The 27,213-nt window shown below is 43.7% G+C and overlaps 1 protein-coding gene and 2 pseudogenes across 3 annotated transcripts; 1 reads left to right on the top strand and 2 right to left on the bottom strand.

The window, feature by feature from the left end:
- Positions 1 to 1,440: 1,440 nt before the first annotated feature.
- On the bottom strand, positions 1,441 to 8,235 carry LOC308635541 (transmembrane 4 L6 family member 5-like; the record flags this gene model as incomplete). Its single annotated transcript, XM_081269950.1, has 4 exons — positions 1,441 to 1,651; positions 1,867 to 2,003; positions 2,967 to 3,020; positions 8,065 to 8,235. 4 exons carry the CDS (start codon positions 8,233 to 8,235, stop codon positions 1,441 to 1,443), a joined length of 573 nt encoding a protein of 190 aa, XP_081126076.1.
- Positions 8,236 to 16,424: 8,189 nt separating this feature from the next.
- On the top strand, positions 16,425 to 17,169 carry LOC308635540 (GTPase ERas-like; annotated as a pseudogene). The gene has a single exon. The product of its transcript is annotated as a GTPase ERas-like (transcript).
- A 3,006-nt stretch (positions 17,170 to 20,175) lies between these two features.
- Positions 20,176 to 25,240, bottom strand: LOC308635539 (transmembrane 4 L6 family member 5-like; annotated as a pseudogene). Its single transcript has 2 exons — positions 25,027 to 25,240; positions 20,176 to 20,339 (listed from the first exon to the last, which is right to left on the bottom strand). The product of its transcript is annotated as a transmembrane 4 L6 family member 5-like (transcript).
- Positions 25,241 to 27,213: the final 1,973 nt, after the last annotated feature.

Raw genomic sequence — 27,213 nt, 5'->3', positions numbered from 1 at the left:
CTGCAAGTAGGAGTCAGAAAGAATGGCTGAGATGAAAAGGTGCTAATAAACTAGGCATGGTGGTGCACACTGCTTACCAGTTACTTGGGAGGCTGTGGTAGAAAGATCATCAGTTGAATGCCAGTCTTGGCAATTTAGTGAGACTTTGCCTCAAAATTAAACAAAACTTGATGGGGGTGTAGTAGTTCAATGGTGCTGTAGAGCACTTACAGAGCCTGTGTGAAGCCCTGGCTTCAATAATTTCAAATATTTTTTTAAAGAGAGAGAGAGAGAGAGAGAGAGAGAGAGAGAGAGAGAGAGAGAGAGAGAGAGAGAGAATTTTTTAATTTTTATTTTTATGTTTTTGGCAGACACAACATCCTTGTTTGTATGTGGTGCTGAGGATCGAACCCGGGCTGCATGCATGCCAGGTGAGCGCGCTACTGCTTGAGCCACATCCCCAGCCCAATAATTTCAAATATTGAGCATAAATCAATAATAAATGAATACATTAAAATGTGTTAACCACCAATTGTAATAAGCCCTTGCTTCTTTAAAATTGCCTTTTCCACCCATGGAATGTTCAGTTTTTGAGAGCACATCTACTTTGTTAACCACTGTATTTCCTGGGCAAGTTAGTAGCTCAGTACCTGTGACAAAAATAACAAGTAGGGTATGAGGGCTCCAAACAGGGTCACAGAACACCAAGCTCAGGAGGCCCTCATACACTGCTGTTTAGAGTATTCTCCGCTGAGAGAGGGGTAGGGTGGACTCCAAGCTGTTTATTCCAGGGAGGCAGGGATTGGGCAGGCCAGGCTGGGGTCCTGGAGCAAGCAGGAATGACCTGGCAGTCAGTGAAGTCTCAGTGAGCTGAGCCCTGTGGAAATGAGAAAGGAAGTGAGGACTTCACCAAAAGCAAGCAGGTCCCTCAACAAGTCCACCTTATGCTGTCCCACCTCCTTTTTCCTCCAGTTGACACTAATAATGTAACTCAGAGCTTGATCCATGTCCCCTATGTCAATTCATGCCAATTTAATAATAAGGACACTGTTTTGAGAAAAAAGGAAAAATAATTTTATTGTTTTGCCAGCAAAGGAGAAGCACAGGGGAGTCCTGTCCCAGAGGCTATGATTTTACCCATCAGGGCAAACAGGGCTTTTAAAGAATGTCTTCAAAATCTACATTCTAGGTGTGCCCTGAGAAGGGGGGTCTCAGGGCATCTGGATAGTGTGTTTAGGATTCACTTGTTAATGTGGGAGATAGTCTCTTCCTAGAAACTCTGACAGACATCTCCTTCCTGTGGAGCACAGATAACTCAAGGCAATCTTATTCCTTGTCTCCAGGTTGCAAGGGGGAGGAAGGAGAGAAAAAGAAAATCATGTCTCTTTTCAAAAATAAGACTCAGAGCAAGGAGGGCCATAATCTAGTCCTGAAGTTCTCAAGTTCTAAATTAATAGGTCTTTACCTCCTCTGGAAGTTGCCTAAGATGCCCTCAGTCTTTTGGATCTCTCCTGGAGCATGAATGGGCTCTACCACCAGGTGTAAGCCACACAGCACCATCTCCAGGCAGGAGGCAACGACCAGCAAGAAGAAGAGCGTCACATTCCAGGGAACCACTTTGAGGGGCTCCTCACACAAATTCCAGGAAGCATCATTCTTCAAGTAAGCGCCTCTGTGGACAGGTAGGATCCAGTGAGTGAAGGAGGTCAGGCGGCACCCTACCGCCAACCACAGTCCCCTCCACTCACAGGATGAAAATTTCAAAGGTTAGTTAGACCTACGTGGAGGGAATTCTCCTGAAGCTCAGTGGCACCCACGTGGGAAGAGCATGGGAGCCATGGGCTGCAGAGACTGGGGGGGGGGTCGCTAACAGATGCTAAGCCTTACGCGGTTTCTTGGAAGTGATAGTCCCACTCGCCGTTTATGGAGCATTTGGGTCCAATTCTGAGACCGACTCCTGACACAGAGAGGCAGTAGATGGCACCAAGCATTCCAAAGACTGAGCACCAGCAGGAACGTGGAATCTGGACCCGGTGTGCAAGGTGAGTTGAATAGGGCCGCCCCGTCCCCACTCATGGCCTGACCGCGCCTAGCTCTGAGCCTCCCACCATCCCCAGTCCCCTGCCACATGGCCAAGTGACTCTGGAGCCAGGTTAAATAGAGATTCTGGGGGCTGGGGAAGCCATCCCGAAATAGTGTGCTTTAAAATACATTTTCCTATAAACCCAGGGCTTAGAGTTAAGCAAAATTAGGGCCAATAGAGACTCATTGCGGTGAGGAATTCTGTGGAGCCTGCTGTGGCTCAGGGAGAGACTAGTTTAGAAACCAAATCCTCAATCTCTCTCTCTCTCTCTCTCTCTCTCTCTCTCTCTCTCTCTCTCTGTGGAGTGTCAGGCTCACTGGGGATATAACCCAGGAGTGCTCTACCACTGAGATTGATCCACAGCACCCCCCCACTTTAAAAATTATTTTTATTAGTTGTTATGGATCTGTATTTTATTTATTTATTTGGGAGAACTCACTGTCTCACACATGCCAGGCAAGTACTCTACCAGCTGAGCCCCAGCCCCAGCCCAAACCCAAGCCACATCTCCAGCCTCATCCACACCTCCGTCCCTCCCTCCCCCTTCTTTCTTTCTTTCTTTCTTTCTTTCTTTCTTTCTTTCTTTCTTTCTTTCTTTCTTTCTTTCTTTCTTTCTTTCAACTTTACTTATAGATGGACACAATACCTTTATATAATTTATTTATTTCTATGTAGTGCTGAGGATTGAACCCAGTGCCTCACAACATGCTAGGTGAGTGCTCTATCACTGAACCACAACCCCAGCCCCGCCTTTTTATTTCTTATTATTAATGAGAGAGGATCCTGCAAAATTGCCCGGGGCTGGCCTCAAACTTGAGAAGCTCCTGCCTCAACCTCCAGAGCCACTGGGATTACAGGGGTATACACTATGCCCTGCTGAATCTCCTTTTAATTTGGATCTCACCCAGTTGGGATGTTCAACTGCTGCCAGAACCATTCTGAATCCTGGACACAGCACCTGTGAAACAAGAGTCAGTGTAATAGTGTGAATCTGGCAACAAACCCAGATTCTCAAGGTCTTTACCGCCTCTGGAGGTGGCCTAAGATGTCCTCAGTCTTTTGAACCTCTCCTGGAGCATGAATGGTCTCTAACTTACTTTATCATTATTTATTTTCCTACTTATCTCTGTCCATATTTTAGCTTCCTTGAAGGGTGGGTTCAATATTAAACACTGCCCATACATTTTGGCACATGGTAGATGCCTTTCTGAATGGAAATCAGGAGGACCTGAGTTGAAGGCAAGGGCCACACTACTTCACACTCAAATGAGTTGATTCATTTTTCTGGGTCTCAGTTTGTCCTATGTTAAATTGGTTTGTAAAATCTATGTCATGAGTTGCTTTGGGGATTTAATGGTAACTGGTGGGCCTGCTGTCAAGGCTGCTTTAGAGTAAATACTCCTTAGCTATAAATGCCTTCAGCAGTGGGAAGAGGTAGTGGTATTGGGAGGTCTGGTGAGCTAGGATATGCTCGAGTATGCTCACAAATGCTGTGATGTGGAGTGTGGGATTTCCTAAGATCCAGCCCCTGAACTTTTTTTCTTCCTGTGACTTTTCCCACGGGAAGATCACTCCTGCCAGGGAATCAGCTATTCCCCTGCCAACAGTTACCTGTACATGCCTAGAGAACCAAATCAAACTGCCCGAAGAATGTGTTCACTCAAATGTCTTGGTTATAGCTCTGATTCAGCCTGTACCAGAAGTGACCTGATAATACTTCCCAAATTCATCTCCCTTTGCTTTCCTCATCCTTTTTAGTTGAAAAATGTCATCCACAAGATCACCTAGGCTGGAAAACTTTAATCCTTTTGCACCTTGCCAAACTCAAGTCTTCTTGAATTTTGCTTCAATGGCTCCTGAATCTATCAGTCCTTTCTCCTTCTTCTCCCATTCAATTCCTAATCACGTTCCTTGAGGAAGATGTTCTTAGCCTCTCTACTCAGTCCCCTTAGCTCTTGCCCCATGCCACCCCACACTTCACCATTCCTGCCCCCACCAGATTAACCTTGGTGTTGCCAGGATGGGATAGGGCACACCTGTGAACCCAGAGATCCAGGAGATTGAGGCAGGAGGATGCAAGTTGAAGAGCAGCCTTGGCAACACAGAGAGAGCTTATCTCAACAGAAAAAAATAAAGGGCTGGGGTTGTAGCTCAGTGGGAAAATGTGGCTGAGTTCAATTGGGGGTGGAGGGCAGGGGTGGGGAGGATTTTTTTTTGTATTGTTTTGGTACTGGGTATTGAACCCAAGAGCACATAACCACTGAGCCATATCCATAGCCCATTATTATATTTGTTTTTAGATACAGGATCTCAATGAGTTGCTGAGGGCCTTTTAAAGTTGCTGAGGCTGGATTTGAAATTGTGATCCTCCTACCTAAGCCTCCTAAGCCACTGGGAATACAGATGTGAGCCACAGAGCCTTCTGCGAGGAGGGTTTCTTAATCCTTTGAGGCTCCTCACTCTGCCTCCAGCCTTGACATTGTCTTCATAGCCCAGGCCAGGTTCTTTGTTCATCTCCCATCCCTGGAATTCCATGGCTGTTTTGATCCTTCCCTCACTGTTGGTCTTGTCTGGCATACAACATACAAGGCAGTGATTTGTTCTTTTCCAGGGAAGGGGCTGAGAGTTTTAGTTCTGTTATATCATCCCCAGCAACCTCAGAGAAGCACCTGATGAGTGGAACCAAATTTGCAGGAGCACTCTCGCTCCCCTCCTCCTGTGTCAGGGCAGATTCAGGGCCAATGCTGACCCCACTGTTTACCCTCTGTGGTGAGGTCACTTACTGGGAGGATTTAGGATCCACAAATACCTAGAATAGCCTTCTGGATTTACTTGTGTATGTGTGTGTTGTTTTGGTGGAGATCTAATCCAGGGTCTTCCCATGCTAAGCAAGTGTTCTAACACTGAGTTATACCCCCAAATCACATTTACCAATTTCAAATCATCCACCTTGAGAATTTTACTTTTGGCCAAATTATTAGCTTCCTTTTATGGTGTAAATGTCTTTGTCTTCTTCCCTGCCATCTAACTATCTTCATGAAAAGAGAAGTGTCACCATAAATTCAGGAGGCAACACTCTTATAGCTCAAATCGCCTCACTTTTCTCCATCACCATGGCCACTGGGCTATTTGAAGGTACTGTCTTCCCTCCATGATATTAGTCTCATCTCTGTGCATCTATGGCTGACCAGGTCCTACTATCCATTCTCCACACAAGATCCAGAGGGATAAACTTCAATTCAGTGGGATTTGGAGCAACTAGAACTCTCACACTGTGCTGATAGGAATTAATGGATTAAAAAAAAACTTCAGAAAACTACTTGCCAGTATTAGCACTGAATATTTTCAAATGTTAAGAGTCAGCAGTGTTACTCCTCTCTAAGAGCAACAATGGAAATAATCACATATGTTCACCTAAGGCACCTACAGGAAGGACGATAGCAACATTATTTGCAAAGAAAACCCAAACTGGGAACTATCCAAATGTCCACCAACAGTAGAATGTTTAAGTTGAAGTGTATTCACATGATAGAATGCATAAGAAATAAAAAAGTAGAGCTACACAAAGTAACATGGGTGGCTATCACAAATATAATATTATACTAAGGAAGCCAGACACAAAAGAACACATAGTGTATAATTTCATATTATATAGAATACTAAAGAGACCAAAGTAGTTTCTGGGGTTAGAAGACAGAATAATGGTTAACCCTGTGAGTTTTGGGTAGTACCTGGTGATAGGATATCTGGGATTCTGGTAATATAATCTGTGGGTTTTTTGTTCATTTGTTGTATGAATCAGGTTTTTCCATTTCACCCAAGTCAACCTGGAATTCCTAGTGTCAGCCTCAAGACCCTCCTGCCTCTGCTTCCTGAGGAGCTGGGACTACAGGTGCATGAATGAATTGGTTTTGGAAGTGGGTGTTGGGTAGATGGGTATGTTCACTTTGTAAAAATACATTGAGCTGGGGCTAGGGATGCAGCTTAGTAGCAGGACATGTGCTTAACATTCAAATGACCCTGAGTTTAATTCCCAGCATGCGCGTGCACACACACACACACACACACACACACACACACACACACACAACCAAAAAACAAAAAGAAAAATCCCCAAACTTCTTGCCCTAAATGCTGTTTATGATAGCTTTATTTATTTATTTATTAGGGTACCAGAGATCGAATAACATAGGGCACTCTGCCACTGAGTTACATCCTTAGCACGAACTCTTTTTCTTCTCCCCCCATCTCCCCATATTATATGATCTAATTTTCCCAGGTTGATCTCAATCAAATTCATGATTTTCTTCTCTCTCTCTCTCTCTCTCTCTGCATTACTGGCAATTGAATTCAGATTCAGGGGTATTTTTCACCAAGGCATATCTCAGTCCTTTTAATTATTTATTGCCCAGGTTGTTCTCAAATTTGTGATTCTCCCTGCTTCAGCCTCCTGAGTTTCTGGGATTACAGACATGTGTTACCATGCCTGGCTGGCTTATTCTCTCTCTCTCTCTCTCTCTCTCTCTCTCTCTCTCTCTCTCTCTCTCTCGTATAGGGGATCAAACTCAACATCTCATAAATTCTAGGTACATGCCCTACCAATGAACTCTACTTCCAGGCCTGTTTATTTTTATTTTTGGTGATACCCACTCCTGTCTGAAATCATCTTCATTCATTTGGTGACTATTAACCTATTTCCTGTTAGGTGAAGGCACTAGCCTAGGCACCAGGCATACAGCAACCAACAAAACAGGCAGTCCTTGCTCTCACGGGGCTTCTAGTCTTGCTTCCTCGTAATATTTACCTCCACAAAGGAACACAAGCTTCCAGGGGAGCAGGGACCTTGTGTCTCTGTGGCTTAATGTGGTATTTCCTGAGAGTGACTCAAGTTGTGGAGGAGGAGGAAGATACCTGTCAGAACATTGGGAGCACCTCCTTGGAGATTGCCGGTGAAGAAGAGTAGCTAGACTGGGTGGAGGAGTGGGGGATAATTTAAGCTGAGGAAGGGACATGATGTGACACTGGAGAGTGTGTAGGTGTGGGAGGAGTGTTTCATCACAGAGAGAGTTGAGGTCAGAGAGATGGAATAGTATCCAACAGCCATGAATCTGTGTAAGAAATGGGGAGAAGAAGACAAGAAGGAGTTGCTAGTTCAAGGAGAGTTATCCTCATTTATCTAATAGAGATGTAGCCTGGAATAGGGGCATGGTGAGACCTCTTCTAGAGAACGTTCTGTCATCTGTCCTGAAAAGAGGGAAACTCTGCTGGGTAGATCTCTCAACTTTGCCCCACACAAATATGACACTAGGTTGACCATCTAAAACTTCCCCTAAACGGGGAAAGAGAGGAGGAGGAGATACAGGAAATCTGTGTCCCCTCTTCCTCTACTTCTCCCAGCAGGTCCTCATCTCCAGGAAGCCTTGGGGGCAACTTCTCTGCCCTACTGACCTGCTTCTGAGTTTGTCCTTAGCACCCAGCACAGAGTGGGCATCCAGAATGTGGGCTGAGAGACAGTGGATGAGGAGGAGGGAAGGACAGCACTGAGCTGATAGATAGAGTGACTGATGGGTGACATCACTGCCTGGCTCCAGACATTTTTGCTGCTTATTATTACCCTGCCCTGATAACCTCCCACACAACCAGCTGCTCCTTTTGCTTGACCCTTGTAGTGAAGGGTCCCCAACATCTGCTCAGCTGGAGAGGCAGGGAGGGGCAGGTAGGACATGTTTGACCCAGAAGGGAAGCTCTTTAGAGACTTGAGCCTCCCCTCCCTGCCTTCCCCTTCCCTTAGACATTCATCTCAGGTCCTTGGGGGCTCCTCCCAGGCTGTCTACAGAGTGCTGAGTGTGTAGGGGAGGATGGGGCACATCCCTTGTCCCCATCAAGCACTTGCCATCCCCTCTGGAGCTCTGTCCTTTTCCCTCTCCCCTCCCTTCACATCCAGAACCCCTTATGGTTGTGCCCACACCCCTGGTCACTGGCCTGTGCTCTAGACTCCTCACCATCAATCCCCCGCCGATGAAGCCAGGCAGGAGCAAGACATGCAAGCTGAGTTGGTCACTGCTCCAGGTCTTCCCATCAGGTACCAGTAGGAAGGCATTGGCCACGATGCAGACTAGAGAAAGAGTAGTTAGAAAGAGTCCCACACAGCAAGCACGGTTCCATGGTTTCATGGTGAGGCAGTGAATGAAAGTGAGCCTGAGGTCCCTGGGTCCAGAGGAAAACAGGCTGGAGCATGAGTAAAGGTTGGAGAAAAGATGTGGTAGAAACTGGCAGGATCACGATGATAAGGGAGAGAGGCCCTTATCACCAGCCGCAGCTTGTGAGGAGTAGGGGTGGATGCTGATTGGCAGCAGTTGCTGGAGTTAGTCACACACTGGAAGTTGCCTGGTGTCCATGACTTCTTTTTCTGTACCCAGGTGTTTGTAGTCTTTCTTTGATTCCTTACCTGTTTGAACATATCTCCAAGCCATCTCATGTCTCTAAGTCACAATTGCCTCATCTGTATAAAGGGTAGAGTGGTACCACTTGCCTCCTGAGCTGGTTGTAAGAATTGCTTAGGACAGGAGAATATTTGGTAAACTAGGCAGCTCAAAAATTGTGTACAGTGGCCTCATAATTTCCCTTTGTCACATGGAGAGCGTTCCTCCCAGAAAGAAATAAAGAAGATGACAATAGGCTTCAGTTGTCAGTTTATTTCATATATATATTTAACTAGGTATTGAACCCAGGAGCACTTAACCACTGAATATCTCCAGCCCTTTTTTGTATTTTATTTAAGACAGGGTCTTACTGAGTTACTTAGGGCCTCACTAAGTTGCTGAGGCTGGCTTTGAATTCATGATCTTCCTACCTCAGACTCCCAAGGTCTGGGATTACAGGCATGTACCATCATGCCTGGCTTCATTTTATATTCTTAATATTTGTTCATTGATCCTCTCTCCTTTAGAGACTACTACCTGTTTCTCAGAGTAGACTTGAGACTGAGGCCTGATTTGTTAGAACATTGCATTATTTGGCCTCAACGTTGGTTTAGTGATGACTGTACAATCCAAGGCAGTTCCATGAAGAATTCATTTTTAAATTTATTTATTCGTGTTCTTGCTTTTTTCACCATTTGGAGGTGAAAGAAATTCTTTTTTTTTTTTTTTTTTTGATACCAGGGAATGAAGTCAGGGGCACTCAACCACTGAGGCACATCCCAAGCCCCCACTCCCCTTTTTAAAAAATACTTTTTAGTTGTAAATGAGTCTTTTTATTTTAATTAATTAATTAATTTATTTATTTATTTATATGAGGTGCTGAGGATTGATCCCAGAGCCTCACACATGCCAGGCAAGTGCTTTACTACTGAGTCACCACTCCAGCCTTCCCCAGCCCTACTTTGTATTTTAATTGGAGACAGGTTCTCACTGAATTGATTAGCACCTCCCTAAATTGCTGAGACTGGCTTTAAATTCACAATCCTCCTGTCAGCCTCCTGAGCCACTAGGATTACAGGAGTACACCACTGTGCCCAGTTAACTAGCCTATCTTAATGGGGGGTAAAAGATAAAAGTTGCCAGTCCCAAGGAGTGGGGCAATAGGTTACAGTTCTATGAAATAAAATTATAACCTTGGGACAAAATAGTTTCCCCTTTTAAAGATCTCACTGGATGCTCTATTTGACCAGAAAACACTTCTGGGTGCAGCTCTACCTATTGCCCCCAAATCTAAAATACATGAATTCAAGCACCTATGTCTTGGCTCTGCTGATTTCTGCAAAGAGAGGTCCCTAAGAATCTTTGTATGGGCAATGTGATTTTTATTGGACAGAATGCCCCAGATACATACACATATAATGACAGAATCTCTGGGTACAATTGACAGTGGGGAACTCACTTAAAGTTGATGACATTCTGATGATGACAATAGAAACTGGTCAAATAACAATAACCTATGTTCCTTACCCCTTGAGCTCAAACTGGAAGGGAAAAAGATTTAAGGCACAGTTTTTAAAAAATATGCCAGACTGTCTGATTTCTCTCTTGGGATAAAAATCAATGATCAATGTTATCTTAATCAAGATTTTGTTTTAGGAGGAAATAACTTGCCCCCAGGGGGAGGGGATAACCCCTTAATATAGAGACATTAATGGGGATTCTGGGAATCCATTCTCTTCTGGCCAGTTTAAAATATGAATTGAGTCAACTTTTCCAGATCTCCTACTCTGCCTATCCTGCCTGTTAAAAAAAAATCTCACTCTGATGAGTAAAATTTGTACAAGTCTTGAGAGTTATAAAAAACTGTGATATCCATTACCTTTAGGTTTTTTCATTGTTAGAGAAACAGATAACTTAAAATTTTGACCAGGCTTGATTTTTCATGAATAACCTGAATATATGTGATAGAAATATAAATACATCTGAAACGAAATATGTTTGCTGAATCTTATCTAAATGTTCTGTAAAACTTTATAAAATGAAAGTTCATATAGGTTTGACCAATAAGTGCTCTCTTATATATTGCATCTGGCATAAAAAGGGCCACACTGCCATTTGAAAAACTGGCTTATATCTGTCTGCTTTAACTAGTTCTGATCATTAACACTGTTCCCTAAATATATAAGAGATTTAAGGCTATTCATTTGATTTTTTGCTAGTACTGATAAACTCTGCAAACCTGTAATGATCCATGAATTCTGAATTTTACTGTGAAAAATTAAACTTAATTAATACAAAGGACATCTGTGTAATGGTGATGCTAACTATTAGTTCTTTGTATATTAAGTATACTCATTTCTTCTAGTATAGAAATTTTAAAATATAAAGCTTGGAAAAGCACTTTACCAAGCTTATGTTCCCCAAACTAAAATTGTCTAAAATGGTAACTTTAAACTTAAAACAATAACAATTTTAATTGGAGGGGCTGGGGATGTGGCTCAAGCGGTAGCGTGCTTGCCTGGCATGCGTGCGACCCGGTTCGATCCTCAGCACCACATACCATCAAAGATGTTGTGTCCGCCGAGAACTAAAAAATAAATATTAAAAATTCTCTCTCTCTCTCTCTCTCTCTCTCTCTCTCTCTCTCTCTCTCTCTCTCTCTCCTCTCTCACTCTCTCTAAAAAAATTAATTGGAGATTTATTTATGTCATTTAATGTTCTGTAACTGGACCAGTTATCAATAAGATGTATGTGAAATTTTATGTTACTTTTTACACTGGGGTAGAAATTTAAATGTATTTTTAAAAGTGAATGAGAGCCTGATCTTTAGTGGACATTGTAAAACATGAAAACATCTTGGCACTTTCTCACAGAAAAGGGTTAAAATCTCTAAGCTTTTCTTTGATTAATATTTCAGATGTTATGATGTATTATGTTATTTGTGAAGAGTCCGCTTACCTGAAATAAGGCTCTGCCTCCCACCATTTTCCATGTTAGAGTGGCTCCAAAATAGGCTAGACTTCAGCTCATTTAAAACTGGTGTTCAAAGGATTGATTTTTGTTGTAAAGATTACTGTGATCTCAAAGAGGGAATATAATATCTAACTAAGTAAAGGTTTAAGATTATAAAAGTCATTTTTCATGGTTCATAGCTATTGCACAAACTGAGTATGTTTTTGCTCTGTTAATTTCATTTTGCATTTTCCTTGTAAACTTTATAAAGGTTGCTGGTTAATGTTTTGCAGAGGCACTGCTTTTAAAAGAAAAAAAATTGGGTTAATTTGAGAGAATAAGCCATCACCTACAGGACAAAGAATATATAATGCTGAGTTCCAGTACAGATGCTAATCCAATTAAATGAAAGGGTAACTGTAAAATTGCAGATATTAAAGTTATAACCGTTACTCCCTCCATAAGCTGATAATACTGGCTTGCTGAGTGTTTAAAATCAGAAACTTGGAGACCAAAGTCAAGGAAGTGAAAGGGCCAGGAAAAAATCAGCCAATATTTGGCCCTTGCCCTCCAAGTTCAGCCAGCACCCAGAGAATGATGGAATCCCTCTGAAATTCTGGTGAGTCACCTGATCTGCCAATCAGAAAGATTGAAGGGACCCAAGAGAACAGAAAGCCAACTGGTGGTGCATATTATGCAAAGAGGAGGGTCACTGGAGAATGAAATGCCTAAAACTTCCAAGAGAAGTCACATGTGTGGTCATCAAGACCCTGATCTGACCCATCCTGGCACATGGCACCACTGATAGAGGAAACCTAAAGGAGCCAGGAGGCTTCAAATATGTCCCCAAGAGTCATCTCTGAGGAGTCTCGGCTGATTCTTCAGACTAGATAGGAACAAGGTCAGTTTTGACCAACTTGGTCTTAAACACCTGGCAGGAGAGAATAGCCTGGACACAGTCCTACGTGGACATTAAAAAGGAAAACCATTTTTTTTAATGTAACTTAAGATGCACACTTGTGTCAGTCCTAACAAAAGTAAGTAAAGCTGGAGGCTGTAAAGAAAGGGTACTTAATGAGAGTGCCTAATATTTAACTATCACAAAGGACTTCTAGAGACACAAGCTTGTCCTGCATTCCAGACACTGGCAAATAAATTGTTTTCATATTAATTGTTTACCAAAAAAATAATGCTTTGCTCTCTTGTTTATTGTTGTCCTAGCATAAACCTTGTCTAGTCACTTGTCAACTGCTACCATGGACCTTTGGACTGCTGTTGTTCATTCCCCATCTGACAGAAAACAAAGATTTTGGGTCACTTCCCCCCAACATCACCCTCAGCATGAAGTACCTTGGAGATGTCACTGCCCACTTTTCCATAGAAATGGAAGATAGAAATTGACAGTGGGAAATTTAACGGTGGTTCCTTCACCTTCTGAATGTACCCTTATTGCTCTAAGACACTATTATTATTATTATTATTATCATTATTATTATTATTATTATTATTAGTAGTAGTAGTAGTAGTAGTAGTAGTTGTAGTAGTAGTAGTAGTAGTAGTAGTTGTAGTAGTAGTAGTAGTTGTTGTTGTAGTAGTAGTAGTAGTAGTAGTAGTAGTTGTTGTAGTAGTAGTAGTAGTAGTAGTAGTAGTTGTTGTTGTAGTAGTAGTAGTAGTAGTAGTAGTAGTAGTAGTAGTCATCCTGGTATTGAACCCAGGGCCTTGTGCATGGAAGGCAAGCACTCTACCAACTGAGCCATATCCCCAGCCTCGAAGGCTTATTTTTTAAATATTTTTTCTCTCTTCTTCCCTCTCCCCCTCCCTAACAAAATTGGGGAGACAGTGTTATCTTTTCTTCCTCTGGTTAACTGCGCTTGAACACACTCATCAGAAGAGGGAGATGCCTGCTAAGCATCTGGGAAGTGAATATCTCCCAAATTAGCAAGCGAATCCTAATATGCCATCCTGGGCCCTGGAATGTAACCCTTGAAGTTCCTTTAAAAGCCCCTTGTTCCTCTCGATTGGGAGAGTCCCAGTCTTTGGGACAGGAGCCCCTGTGTTTCTCCTCTGGTAGCAAAGCAGTAAACTTTATTTTAACTTTTTCTCAAAACTGTGTCCTCATCATTGTATTGGTATTAATTGACATTGGGGATAGGGACTAAACTTTCAGTTATAAGAGTGCCCAAACTGAGAAATGTATGAATGACAGCAGTAAAAAAAAAAAAAATGCCATAAGGCAATAGAAACCACAAATAATCAGAAGGTGCAGCAAGAGATATGAGTAGAGAGCAGTCATTCAGAAACTGGCACATGGCCTCAGGAGGAAGGAGCCTGAGGACAGGGAAGCAGAGATAGAGAATCTGGGTCCTGAGGGGTGGGGGTGGGAGGTAAAAATGATGAGAGGTAGAGCAGAATCACTAGCAATAATGTTGAACTACTAGAGCAACTGTCATGTCCTGATAGTAGGTCTTCCCAATGTAGACCTGAAGAGGGGATTCAGCCCTCGGTCCTAGTGAACTCTTCTCCTCCTCCTCCTCCTCCTCCTCCTCCTCCTCCTCCTCCTCCTCCTCCTCCTCCTCCTCCTCCTCCTCCTCCTCCTCTTCCTCCTCTTCCTTCTCCTTCTTCGCTGAGCATTGACCCTAGGACTATTTAACTACTGAGCCACATCCTCAGACCATTTTTTAATTTGTGACAGGGTCTTGCTAAGTTGCTTAGCATCTCACCAAGTTGCCCAGGCTGGTTTCAAACTTGCAATCCTCCTGCTTCTGCCTCCCTCCCAAGTTGCAGGAATTATAGGCACACACCACTGCACCTGCAACGTGGTACTTCTTTGAGGACAAAAGTCCTTAAATACAGGGACTTTTGCATACTTGGCAAGCCTCCTCCCACTGAGCCATGTCCCCAGTCCAAGAAGTTACTTCTTTTGAGAATAAGAGAGAAAAATTGTGTATGGGGGTGGTCCACAAGTACTCATTAAATTATTTTAATGCAACTTTGTATGGATGAAATAATGTTAATAATGTTTGAAAACATTATAGTTGTTCTGAAATTTTTCTTCAAAGCAAGAGAAGAATACGTCATCCCAAAGACTGAAAGAAAGAGAGAGATTCTCTGAAGAAATATTTACTGTGGGATTTGGAAGAATTTTTCAGGAAGATTTTCAGTGACATCACTAGCATTCTGCAAGTAAGAGTCAGAAAGAATGGCTGAGATGAAAAGGTGCTAATAAACTAGGCATGGTGGTGCACACTGCTTACCAGTTACTTGGGAGGCTGTGGTAGAAAGATCATCAGTTGAATGCCAGTCTTGGCAATTTAGCGAGACTTTGCCTCAAAATTAAACAAAACTTGATGGGGGTGTAGTAGTTCAATGGTGCTGTAGAGCACTTACAGAGCCTGTGTGAGGCTGTCTTCAATAATTTCAAATATTGAGCATAAATCAATAATAAATGAATACATTAAAATGTGTTAACCACCAATTGTAATAATCCCTTGCTTCTTTAAGATGGCCTTTTCCACCCCTGGAATGTTCGGTTTTTGAGAGCACATCTACCTTGTTAACCACTGTATTTCCTGGGCAAGTTAGTAGCTCAGTACCTGTGACAAAAATAACAAGTGGAGTGTGAGGGCTCCAAACAGGGTCACAGAACACCAAGCTCAGAAGGCCCTCACACACTGCTGTTTAGAGCATACTCTGAACAGGGAGGGTTGGGTGGACTCCAAGCAGTTTATTCCAGGGAGGCAGGGAGTGGGCCAGCCAGGCTGGGGTCCTGGAGCAAGCAGGAATGACCTGGCAGTCAGTGGAGGGAGGCTCAGTGAGCTGAGCCCTGTAGAAATGATAAAGGGAGTGAGGACTTACCCAGAAGCAAGCAGGTCCCTCAACAAGTCCACCTTATGCTGTCCCACCTCCTTTTTCCTCCAGTTGGCACAAGTGAAACTAATAATGTAACCCAAAGATCGGTCCTTGTCCCTGATGCCAATTCATGGCCATTTAATAATGCAGACACAGTTTGGAGAAAAAAGATTATTTTATGGCTTTGCTAGCAAAGGAGAAACACAGGGGACTCTTGTCTCAGAGTCTGTGTATCACCATCTCTCCCAGCTAGTGACCTATGCTGGGTTCACAAATCTTACTATTCCAATCACTAAAGAAAATGACAAAGGAAGAATAAAAACCCACAGAAGTACTTTTTTCAAAATCCAGGGACAGCTCTCCAACCTTACAGGTCTGTGGAAAGAGACAGCCACTGGAATTCTTTATTCTTATATAGGGGAAACACAAGGGGCGTTTCCATGGAACATTCTATCCCCAAAAGAGCAAAGGGGTAGAATTACAAAGGAACAGGTAAGTGTAACTCATCTTCAGTGGGTGATGCCCACTCCTGGAGCCACACCTTGTTATCCAAGCTGGGATAAGGATCTGGCACTACTGTGCCAGACTGAATCCAATAAATGTTCAGAACCCCGTGCATCAGGACTCAAAGGTGTCTGCATCCAGGGCAGCTCCTGACAGCTATGATTCTGCCTACTTCCAGGTGTGCCCTGACAGGGGATCCCAGGGTACCCTGATAGTGTGTTAGGATTCACTTGTTTAATTTGGGAGATATTCTCTTCCTAGAAACTCTGGCAGACATCTCCTTCCTGTGGAGCACAGATATCTCCAGTCCCCAGGTTAGTGGGGGATAGAGGGAGAAGAGGACAAGAAAAACATGTCCCCTTCAAAAATAATCCTAGAGCTACCAGGGATATATATTGAAAGGTGAAGTGGACATGGAAGTATATGGTTACCTACCTGTGCTCCTGCCCCACCCTAAACTCCTCCTAACACCTGGCCCTAAAATGGCCCACCAAAAGTAACTCCTCCCATGATCTGGCTTGGCTAAACCCTATAAAACCCAGACCCTCGAGATCCGCCCGCTGCTTCCCTATGCATCGCTTCTTCAGGACACAGAACCTGCTGTTCTCTCTTTCCTGAGCTGCCTGTTTGGGGGCATGGAACTGCCAACAAAGCCTGATGTCTTTGAGCACATGGAGCCCTAGCTCAAAGGAGAGTCGAGAGGCTTGGTCACACCGCAAGGGTGTTGGCAAGCGACTGCCTGAGTACAAGGCGGTGGTGGTGGGTGCAAGTGGCGTGGGCAAGAGTGCATTGACCATCCAGATGACCCACCAGTGCTTTGTGGAAGACCACGACCCCACCACCCAAGATTCCTTCTGGAAGGAGGTGGCCCTGGACCGTGGGAGTTATATTCTGAATGTGCTAGACACTGCAGGGCAGGAAACTCACAGGGCCCTGCGTGACAAGTGCTTGGCAGTTGGTGACGGTGGGCTAGGTGTCTTTGCTCTCAATGATCCTTCATCTCTGACCCAGCTATAGCAGATATGGGCCACCTGGAGTCCTCGCCACCCCCAGCCCCTAGTCCTGCTGGGCAACAAGTGTGACCCTGTGACCACTACTGGAGATGCTCATGCTGCTGCTGAAGCCCTGGCCCAAAGCTGGAGGGCCCCATTCGTGGAGACCTTAGCCAAGACCCGGCAAGGTGTGGAGGAAGCCTTTTCCCTGCTTATCCAAGAGATCCAAAGGGTCCGGAAGGCCATGGCAGTGTCACGTGAGGAGAAGTCCTGGCACCAGAAGGCCATGTGCAGTTGAGGCTGCTCTGTGGCTGCTCTGTGGCCTGAAGATATACGTCTGGAAAGATGGCTTCTCCCACAGGCTAGGATGATGATCCCTTTGATATGAGACACCCCCCTATCAACTAGTATCATGGACACTGTTGGTGTAATGGGCATAGATGGACACACTTTTATTAACTTTCATTTGGTGAGGGTTTCTTTCTTTTCTTTTTTTTTTTTTGGCAACACGGGGGTTTCTAATGTTGGCTCTGTTATGTCAAATTGAGAGATTTTTGTGCAAAATTAAAATGTTCTCAGGTTTCAACAACAAAAACCACACCCAGACCCTCATGATGACCTGCCTCTGCCATTTTGCCCCCAAAGATGTGTCTGGTCCATGAGGTCTCCCTCCATTTTTCTGTTTCTTTTTGTATTCTCTTTCAGATGCTTTCATTTGGTTCCCTAACTGGGAACGGGATGTTTTCTAGGTTATTTTTACCCCTCCCCCATTCCAATGAAACTCCATTTTTTTCCTCTCTCTTCATGAGACCTCCAACTCAGAGGCTACTTTATGTCATTTTAGTCCCTCATGCAACCTGGGCCTTCTTTTCCTCAGAGAAGTTAGACCAATTCCAGTCTCTTTTCGAAATGCCCTGCCAAGACCCTTTGCCTTTTGGATCATCCAGGGTCCTGCACTGATACCGCCATTGATGATTTATATGCAGTGCTGAGATTTGAACCGAGGGCCTCACACATGCCAGGCACATGCTCTACCACTGAGCCACAACCCCAGCTCCACAATCTGGACTCTTATCTCTCCAAATAAAAATCAGTTTTTACAGTTTTAACCTTTTACAGCTGTCCCCCCTGAGTTAAAAGTTTTAATCTACATAACTAGCCCCTGAATGTCTGAAGGGCATACTCACAAGTTCCAATGATGGAATCACCCTAATTTTACCCTTTAAAACCAAAATACCCTCTGTAATGAATGGCCTTTTTTTGCATCTAGAAAATGAGTTCTCGAAGAACAATAAATGACTTACCTGGATCTGTTGAGGTCTGCATCCATTATTTTGTGCTTATACAAATGTCCTCCTTTAAATTGAAATAGTTATTAGAAAGTTAATATACTCCATTCTGAGTGAGGCCCCAGCCAGAGTACATGGAAGGAAAGACAAAAACTCAGGGATGGAACTGTGTAGCTCAGTGGCAGAGCACTTGCCTGGCATGTGTGAGGCACTGGGTTTCATCATTAGCACCACATTAAATAAATAAAGGCATGCTGTCCATCTACAACTACATTAAACAAAAGCCAAAACAAAACAAAAAAAAAGGGGGTGGGTGGGTAAGGGGACTTCTGACCACTCTGGGATCGGGAAGTTGTCCCCTAGCCAAAGAAACACTTTTCTCAGCAAAGGTGCCCATATTTCTGTTCTCTTTATTTTTGTTCAAAGGGAAGCCTCACCCTCAAAAGTAATAGTAAGGAATGATATGATCACAGCTTAGATAAAGGAGATGCCTAATAGTTTTCTGCAAGCCTGGCCTGATTAGCAACTGGGGAATAAAAATGGTTCAAATGCTCTAGGCATGAGGTGTAACTCAAACAGTGGATTCCCTTGGCTTTGCCAGATCTCTCGAAATCTTACATTGAAATGTAAATGGTGGATGCCTTTCCAGCTTACAGGACTTGGAACAGAGGGGGAAAAAAAGTGCCACTTTAAATCCAAGCCATTGTCTTCTTTACCTTGAGAATTTTTATCCAAATATTTCAAAGGTTTCTTTCAATCTTTCAATATCTGAACTGACTAATATGAGCCCAAAAATAAACTACATGCTGCTTTATTAGAGTAATTATTGGCTGTTTTATTTTTCCCCCTAATTTTTTAAAAATTCTATATTTTTGAACTCCTGATTTTATGTTGAATTCACATTTTCATCCTGTGCACCTAGATTAATGTGTTTTTCTGAGCAGTCCTATTTTTTCCATCTCTCTTGTGTTTTTTTTTGTTTTTTTTTTTACACTCTGCTTTGTTCAGAGGCCAATTTACAAGGGTTATCTCTCAAACTAATAGGTTTTAATAAACATCTGTAGCATTACAGTGGAAATCTGCCTACAAAAACGATACAAGGTCTTTGTTTTCTGTATGCGTGCACACCTGTGTATTGTCATGTCTACATATGTGCAGGTGTCCATATGTCATGCACATGATATCAAAATTGGCATATAGATAAATGAGCATCATAAATTAAAATTTAAAAGAAAAATGGATCCAAATAACTTTAGTTCACATGATTAAAAAAAGAAGTTCAATCTAACTTAGGTAAACAAATAAGAGTAAAGATGGCTTTAAATTTTCTACAGAAGTTTCTCTAGGTGGTCAAACAATTAATAAAATGTTGATGTAGGACTATGTAAGAGCCTAAAATACCTCTCACCTCCTTATATTCTTCCTGATTTCTGACATGGGATCCCCTACTCTGCCCACTCCAGCGGGAGGTAGCCAGATATGATGACATGGCCCCAACTCATAATTCCCTTCCAGAGTCTGGAATGAAGGATTTGGTTATTTACCTGTCCTTCTGCCCCACTCTACTATTACCTTGCCTGCAATAGTAGCTTTTCCCATGACAAGGTTTGGATAAACCGTACAAAACCCAGATCTTCATGATGACTGGCCAACATTTTTCCTCTGGAAGATGCACAACTTTATTGTTTTTCGAGGACTCGGCGCTCCCGTGGGGACTCATGTTCTAGATGCAAAAAGGCCACCGGTTACGGAGGGTGTTTTGGTTTTACAGGGTACAATTAGGGTGATTCCATCATTGGAACTTGTAGGTATGCCCTTCAGACAGTCAGGGTCTAGTTATGTAGGTTAAAACTTTTAACTCATGGGGGACAGCTGTAAAAGGTTAAAACTGTAAAAAGCTGTAAAAATTCATTTTTATTTGGAGAGATAAGAGTCCAGACTGTGGGGCTGGGCTGTGGCTCAGTGGTAGAGCAGTTGGCATGTATGAGGCCCTGGGTTCAAATCTCACCACAGCATATAAATAAATAAAATAAAGTTCCATCAACAACTAAAAATAAAGCATTGCCCCCTCCAGTTTATCATTTTTTATTCTCTTTCATGTGCTTTCAGACAAATGGTAAAATAATAGGGTTCACCAGTTGTAGGCCTCACAGCACTATCTCCAGGCGTGAGGCAACCACCAGATATGAGAAAAGTATTACATTTCAGGGCACATCATTGGGTGGCTCCTTGCATAAATTCCAGTATTCACAGCTGCTCATGTAAGTGCCTCCATGGATAGGCAGGGTCAAGAGAGTGAAGGGGTTAATGTGGTGACCTACCCCCACCTCCGTCCCCCTGCATGTGCAGAATGGAATTTACAAAGTGGTACTTAAGCCTATGTGGAGGAAAGCTCAGCACCCAGGTTTCCCAGCCATGGGAATGGGGAGATGCAGAGAATGGGAATCAAAATATAGGCTAGCCCTTACAAGGTTTCTTGGAAGTGGTAGGCCGACTTGCCATTCATTGAACATTTAGGTCCACTTCCAAGAGAGGCAGTTCATGGCACCAAGTCCAAGAAGCCATCTGTGAAATACATGAAGACCTTTTCTTGGCATGGAAGTCAGGATGGAAATAGGTCTGGTATTGCAATCTTCCTGTGGCTCTCCTGTGGTGACAGACCACCCAATGCATGTGACCCTCTCTTCCACTCTGCTAGAAAGTCCCCCCATAGTTGCACCAGAGATGGGTGTAACCTGTTAGGAACTGAGCAGTCTACCTGCTCCCACGTATAACCTGTTTTGGTGAAGAACATTCTATAGAATTTCTTTGATATCTTCTGATATAAGTAAAGCAGGTATGGGCTCTTTTGAGTGTTAGAAGCTGGATCCGTCTGGTCAGCTTGCCTGTCCTTCCTGCTTTGAAACTACTTTCTGTGTTCTGTGGTTATTTCACCATTTTATTTCTCTTAGTCTTTATTTCCCAGCCAGCCCATTCCACCAGAGGGAACCCCCTTTCCACAGCCTGTGCAGGACATGGGCGGTAACCAAGCATTCCAAGGGCTGAGGAGAACACAGAATGCAGCACCTGGACGGGGTGTGGAAGGTAGGCTGAATAGGGTGACCCCTTCCCACTCGTAACCTGACCTTGAAAAGCTCCTCTGCAGCCAGGTTAAACATACATTTCTGGAACTGGGGACATAGTCCTGTAACAAAATGCCTGAGACTACATTAAAAAATAAATACATAAACCTGGGCCTTGAAGTTAGGCAAAACCAAGAGCCAGTGGAGATTCATGGTGGTTAGAAATTCTTTTTTTTTTTCTTTTTAGTTCTCGGCGGACACAACATCTTTGTTGGTATGTGGTGCTGAGGATCGAACCCGGGCCGCAGGCATGCGCTACCACTTGAGCCACATCCCCAGCCCATGGTTAGAAATTCTGTAGAGGGCGCTATGGCCATGTGAGAGAATGGTTCAAAGACCCAATTCTCAATTTCTCTCTCCTTTTTTTGAGGGGGTGGGCTACAGGGGTGCACTGGGGATTGAACCCATTTAATATACCATTGATATAGATCCACAGCCCTTTTTATTTCTGATAAATGAGAGAAGATCCTGCTAAATTGCTGAGGCTGGCCTCGAATTTGAGATCCTCCTGCTTCAACCTCCCAAGTCACTGGAATTACATGTGAGCACACCATGCCTGGCTGAATCTCCTCTTAATTTGGATCTCACCCAGGAAAGATGTCCAGCTGCTGCCAGAATCGCTACAATCCCTGGGATCAGCACCTGTGGGACAAGAGTCAGTTGATAGTGTGAACCCTCCACCCCAGCCCAGATCCTCAAGGTCTTCACCTCCTATGGAAGCTGCCCATTGTGTCATCAACCCTTTGGACTATAGGAAGACCTTATATCTACCTATCCTGGAACATTGTTGGGTTCTACCTCGATTTATCATTATTTATGTGCCTACTTTATCTCTGTCCATACTGCAGGTTCCTTAAGGATTGGGTTCACTATTAAATATTCCCCATAAACTTTGACATATGGTAGGTGCCTTTCTGAATGGGAATCAGGAGGCCCTAGATTGAAGGCCAGGGGTACATTACTTCACACTCAATGAACTGATTGCTTTCTCTGGGTCTCAGTTTTGTCCTGTATAAAATGGGTTGGTAAAATCTACCTCAGAGAGTGGTTCTTAGGATTTACAACAAATGCTCCTTAGCTATAAATGCCTTCAGTAGTGGGAAGAGGAGTGGTATTGGAAGGTCTGGTGAGCTAGGACATGGTGGAGTGTGAAAGAATATGTTCACAAATGCTGTGATGTGAATTGTGAGATTTCCTTAGATCCAACCCCTGATTTTTTTTTCTTCCTGTGACTTTTCCCAAAGGAAGTCTACCCTCCCAGGAACTATTGCCTCTGCCAATAGTCACTGGCATATGCCTAGAGATCCAAATCCAACTACCTGAAGGATATGCTTACTCAAATATCTCAGTTGTAACTCAGATTCAGCCTACATCACATGACCTCATAATATTTCCCAAATTTATCTCCCTTAGATTTCCTCATCCTTATAATTGAAAAATGTCACCCACCAGGTCACCTAGGGTGAAAAATTCTAGTCCTTCTGCACTGAATTAGACCTCAAGTCTTCTTGAGTTTTCCTTCAATGGCTCCTGAATCTATCAATCCTTTCTCTTTCTTCTCCCATTTAATTCCTAATTACATTCCATATGGAAGATGTTCTCAGCCTCCCTACTAATTTCTTGTAGCTCTTTCCCTATGCCACTTCACACTTTATGCTACATGCCACCACCAGATTAAACTTATTCTTGCCAGGGTGCAATGGAGCATACCTGTGAACATAGCGGGTCAGGAGGCTGAGGCAGCAGGACTCGAGTTCAAAGCCAGGCTTGGCACCACAGGGTGACCTTATCTCAAAATAAAAAATAAAGGGCTGGGGATGTAGCTCAGTAGTAGGGCATGTGGTTGGCATTCACAAGGCCCTGAGTCAATCCCAGTACACACGCACACACACACACACACAACACAGAACCAAAAAACAAAAACAAAAATCTCCAAATATCCTGCCCTAAGAACTCTTTATGATTGATTGATTGATTGATTGTGGTACTAGGTATTGAACAATCCAGGGCACTCTGCCACTGAGCAACATCATTAGTGTGTTTATCTCTCTCTCTCTCTCTCTCTCTCTCTCTCTCTCTCTCTCTCCATATATATATATACTAATATATATAAATTATAGGTATTCTAATTTTCCCAAGTTGATCTCAATCAGTGTTAGATTTTCTTATCTCTCTCTCTCTCTCTCTCTCTCTCTCTCTCTCTCTCTCTCTCCCCCCCCCCCCAGTACTAGCAACCCAGGGGTTTTCTCCACTAAGGCATACTACACCCCTTTTAATTTTTTATTGCTCAGGTTGTCCTCAAACTTGTGATTCTCCTGTCTCAGTCTCCTGAGTTGCTAGAATTACAAGCATGTACTACCATGCATACCTGGCTTTTTCTTTCTTTCTTTGCAGTAGTGCTGAGGATCAAACCCAGTGTCTCACACATGCTAGGTAAGTGTTCTACCTCTGAGCTTACCTCCAGCCCTATGTATTTTTATTTTTGATGGCACCCATTTCTGCCTGATGATCTTGCAGACTACTTCATTCTCTCAGTGACTATTAATGCAGTTCCTGTTGGGTGAAGGCACTGGTCTAGGCACCAGGCACACAGCAACCAACAGAACAGGCAGTCCTGGCTCTCATGGGGCTTCGGGTCTTGCTTTTTTCATTCCATTTGACCCACAAAGGAACAGAAGCTTCAAGGGGAGTAGGGATCTTGTCTGTGTCCCTGTGGCATCATGTGGTACTTCTTGGGAGTGACTCAAGGTGTGGAGGGGGAGGAAGATAGCTATGAATGAGAATATTGAAAGCAAATCCTTGGAGATGACCCTTGAAGAAGAGTAGTCAGGCTGGGTGGAGAAGTGGAGGGTAGTTTAGGTGGAGAAGGGACATGATGTGACACTGAGCAAGTGTGTAGCCTTGGGGGAGTGTGACATCTCAGAGAGAGTTCAGGTCAGAGAGCTGGAGTAGAGTCCAACAGCCATAAATCCATGCAACAGATGGGGAGTAGAAGAGACCTCAGAAGGCAAGAAGGAGTTGCTAGGTAAAGGAGAGGTATCCCGCTTAGCTAATAGAGGTGTGACCTGGAAAAGGGATGAGGTGAGACCCCTTCTAGAGAATGTTATCTGTCATCTGTCCTGAAAAGAGGGAACGTATCGCTGGGTAGATCTCCCATCTTTACCCCACAAAAATATGACACTAGTTGACCATCTAAAACTTCCTCTAAATGAGGAAAGAGTTAGAGGAGTAGATCCAGGAAGTCTGTGTCCCCTCTTCTTCCACTTCTCCCAGCAGGTCCTCATCTCCAAGAAGCCTTGGGAGCAATTTCTCTGCCCTACTGACCTGCTTCTGAGTTTGTTCTTAGCACCCAGCCAGAGTGGGCATCCAGAATGTGGGCTGAGAGTGAGTGGATGTGGAGGAGGGAAGGACAGCACTGAGCTGATAGGTATTGTGACTGATGGGTGACATCGCTGCCTGGCTCCAGACCTTTTTGCTGTACCCCTCATGCCTATTATTACCCTGTCCTGATAACCTCCCACACAACTAGCTGCTCCTTCTTGTTCTACCCTTGTAGTGAGAGGTCCCCAACATCTGCTCAGCTGCAGAGGCAGGAAGGGTCAGGTAGGACATGCTTTGACCCAGAAGGGAAGCTCTTTAGAGACTTGAGCCTCCGCTCTCTGCCTTCCCCTTCCCTTCAGGCATTCAGCTCAGGTCTTTGGGGGCTCCTGCAGGGCTGCCTCCAGAGTTCTGAGTGTGTAGGGGGAGGATTGGTTACTTTCCTAGTCCCCACCAAGCACTTGCCATTTCCTCTGGAGGGTTACTTTCTCTCTCCCCTCCCTTCCCATTCAGAACCCCTTACAGTGGTGCCCAGGCCCCGGATCACCAGCCTGTGCTCTAGAATCTTCACCATCAATCCCCCACCAATGAAACCAGGCATGAGCAAGACTTGCAAGCTGAGTTGGTCAGTGTTCCAGGTCTTCCCATCAGGCACCAATAGGAGGGCATTTTCCACAATGCAGACTAAGGAAAGAGGTATTAGGGAGAGCCCCACACAGTGGGCACACATGACAAGTCAGTGAGTGAAAGTGAGTTTGAGGTGTTTGGGTTAAGAAAAAAACAAGTTGGAGCATGAGTAAAGGTCAGAGAAGAGGTGTGGTAGAAACTGGCAGGATCAAGGTGATAAGGGAGAGAGGCCCTGTGGAGGTGGTGGAGGCTTTGGGGCTGCAGTTGGTGAGGTGACGGGGGTGTGGTGATGGAACAGGTAGGGGAGCTAGTCACACACTGCAAGTTGCCTGGTATCAGTGTCTTTATCCTCTTTTCTGAACACACTCTCCATAGTCCCCCTTTTATTCTTTATCTGTTTAAAAGACTTGACCAAGCCATTTCATGTCTCTAAGTCTCAATTGCCTCATCTCTATAAAGGGTAGAGTTCCTCCTGAGCTGGTTGTAAGGCTTCCATAGGACAAGGAGAGTATTCTGTAAACCAGGCAGCACAGAGGAGATGTACAGCGGCCTCATCATTTCCATCTGTCACACAGAGAGAGTTCCTCCCAGAAAGAAATGAAAAAGATGACAGCAGGCTTCAGTTCTCTTTTTATTTTATATTCTTTTTTTTTTTTTTTTTTTTGTACCAGGGATTGAACTCAGGGGCACTTAGCCACTGGGGGCACATCTCCAGCCCTTTTTTTGTATTTTATTTATAGATAGGGTCTCACTGAGTTGCTTAGGGCCTTGCTAAGTTGCTGCGGCTGATTTTTAACTCATGATCCACCTGCCTCACCTCCCCAAGTGCTGGGATTACGGGTATGCACCATAGTGCCTGGTTTCATATCATATTCTTAATATTTGTTTGTTGATCCCTTCTTTTCTGTTTCTCAAGGTAGACTTGAGACTGAGGCCTGTTTTGTTAGAACATTGTATCCTCTGGCTTAATGTTTGACTCAGTGATCATTGTACACTCCAAGCCAGTTCCATGAAGAATACATTTTTAAAATTTATTTATTTGTGTTGCTGTTGTTGTTCAGCATTGTGAGGTCAAGGAAATTTTGGGATTTTTTCCCCGCAAGGTGCTGAGGTGCTGGTGGCCTGTTTTCACCATGAGGTAGTAGGACCTGCCTGCTTGAGCAGGAAGTCAATCCAGAGGAAAGAACAGTTGAGAGACAGAGTGAGGTGTGATGATATCATTTGAATCTGCAGATCACTCTTTTTTTTTTTGGTATTAGGGATTGAACCCAGAAGATCTTAACCACTGAGTCACATCTCTTCTCCTTTTTTGTGTTTTATTTACACATAAGATCTTGCTGAATTGATTAGGGGCTCCATAAATTGCTTAGACTGACCTTAAACTCACAATCTTCCTGCCTCATATTCTTGAGTTGCTGGGAATCTAGACATGTGCCATATACTCCTTGGAACCTTTTTTTAAAAAAATTTTATATTTGTTCTTTTTAGTTATACATGACAGTAGAGGGTAATTTGACATATTGTATATACATGGAGTATAACCTCCCAATTTTGTGGTTCTACATGATGTAGAGTTACACTGGTCATGTATTCATTTATAAACCTTTTGGAATCTTTTGATGATGTGAATTTGTTTGAATTTTGTTTATGTCAGCTACAGGGTAAAGAATAGTTTTTGATACAGATTAATTCATTAAACCCTGGCTTCATTAGTGTCTATGGTAGAGTTACAGGGATTCAAGTTTAGGACAGAGACCCAGCTTAGTGTCAGGCACAAACAGGAGTTTTCAGCCCCCTGCAGAATTAGCCTACACCAAGTAGGATGTGGTAGTGCCCATGGAAGAGATGAGGGTAACAGTAAAGATTGCTGGACTTCACAGGCATGCAACTAAAATTGGTACCACACGGAAGGTGGTAGCCAGTCAGGGAACTCTAATATAGCTTCTCTCAAAAGCCCACTCAAATCACTAGAGATGTGGATAAGGGAGAAAACTTACTACTAAAACCGAATGCCAGAATCTGAGGGGAATCCTTGCTGTTTATAAGACAGAGAAGCTGGATGGAGGAAAAGCTATG

The sequence above is a fragment of the Spermophilus citellus genome (assembly GCF_964194105.1).
Source record: "Spermophilus citellus genome assembly, chromosome: 17".
In the NCBI taxonomy this organism is placed as follows: domain Eukaryota; kingdom Metazoa; phylum Chordata; class Mammalia; order Rodentia; family Sciuridae; genus Spermophilus; species Spermophilus citellus.
This window is presented reverse-complemented; position numbering and strand designations above follow the sequence as displayed.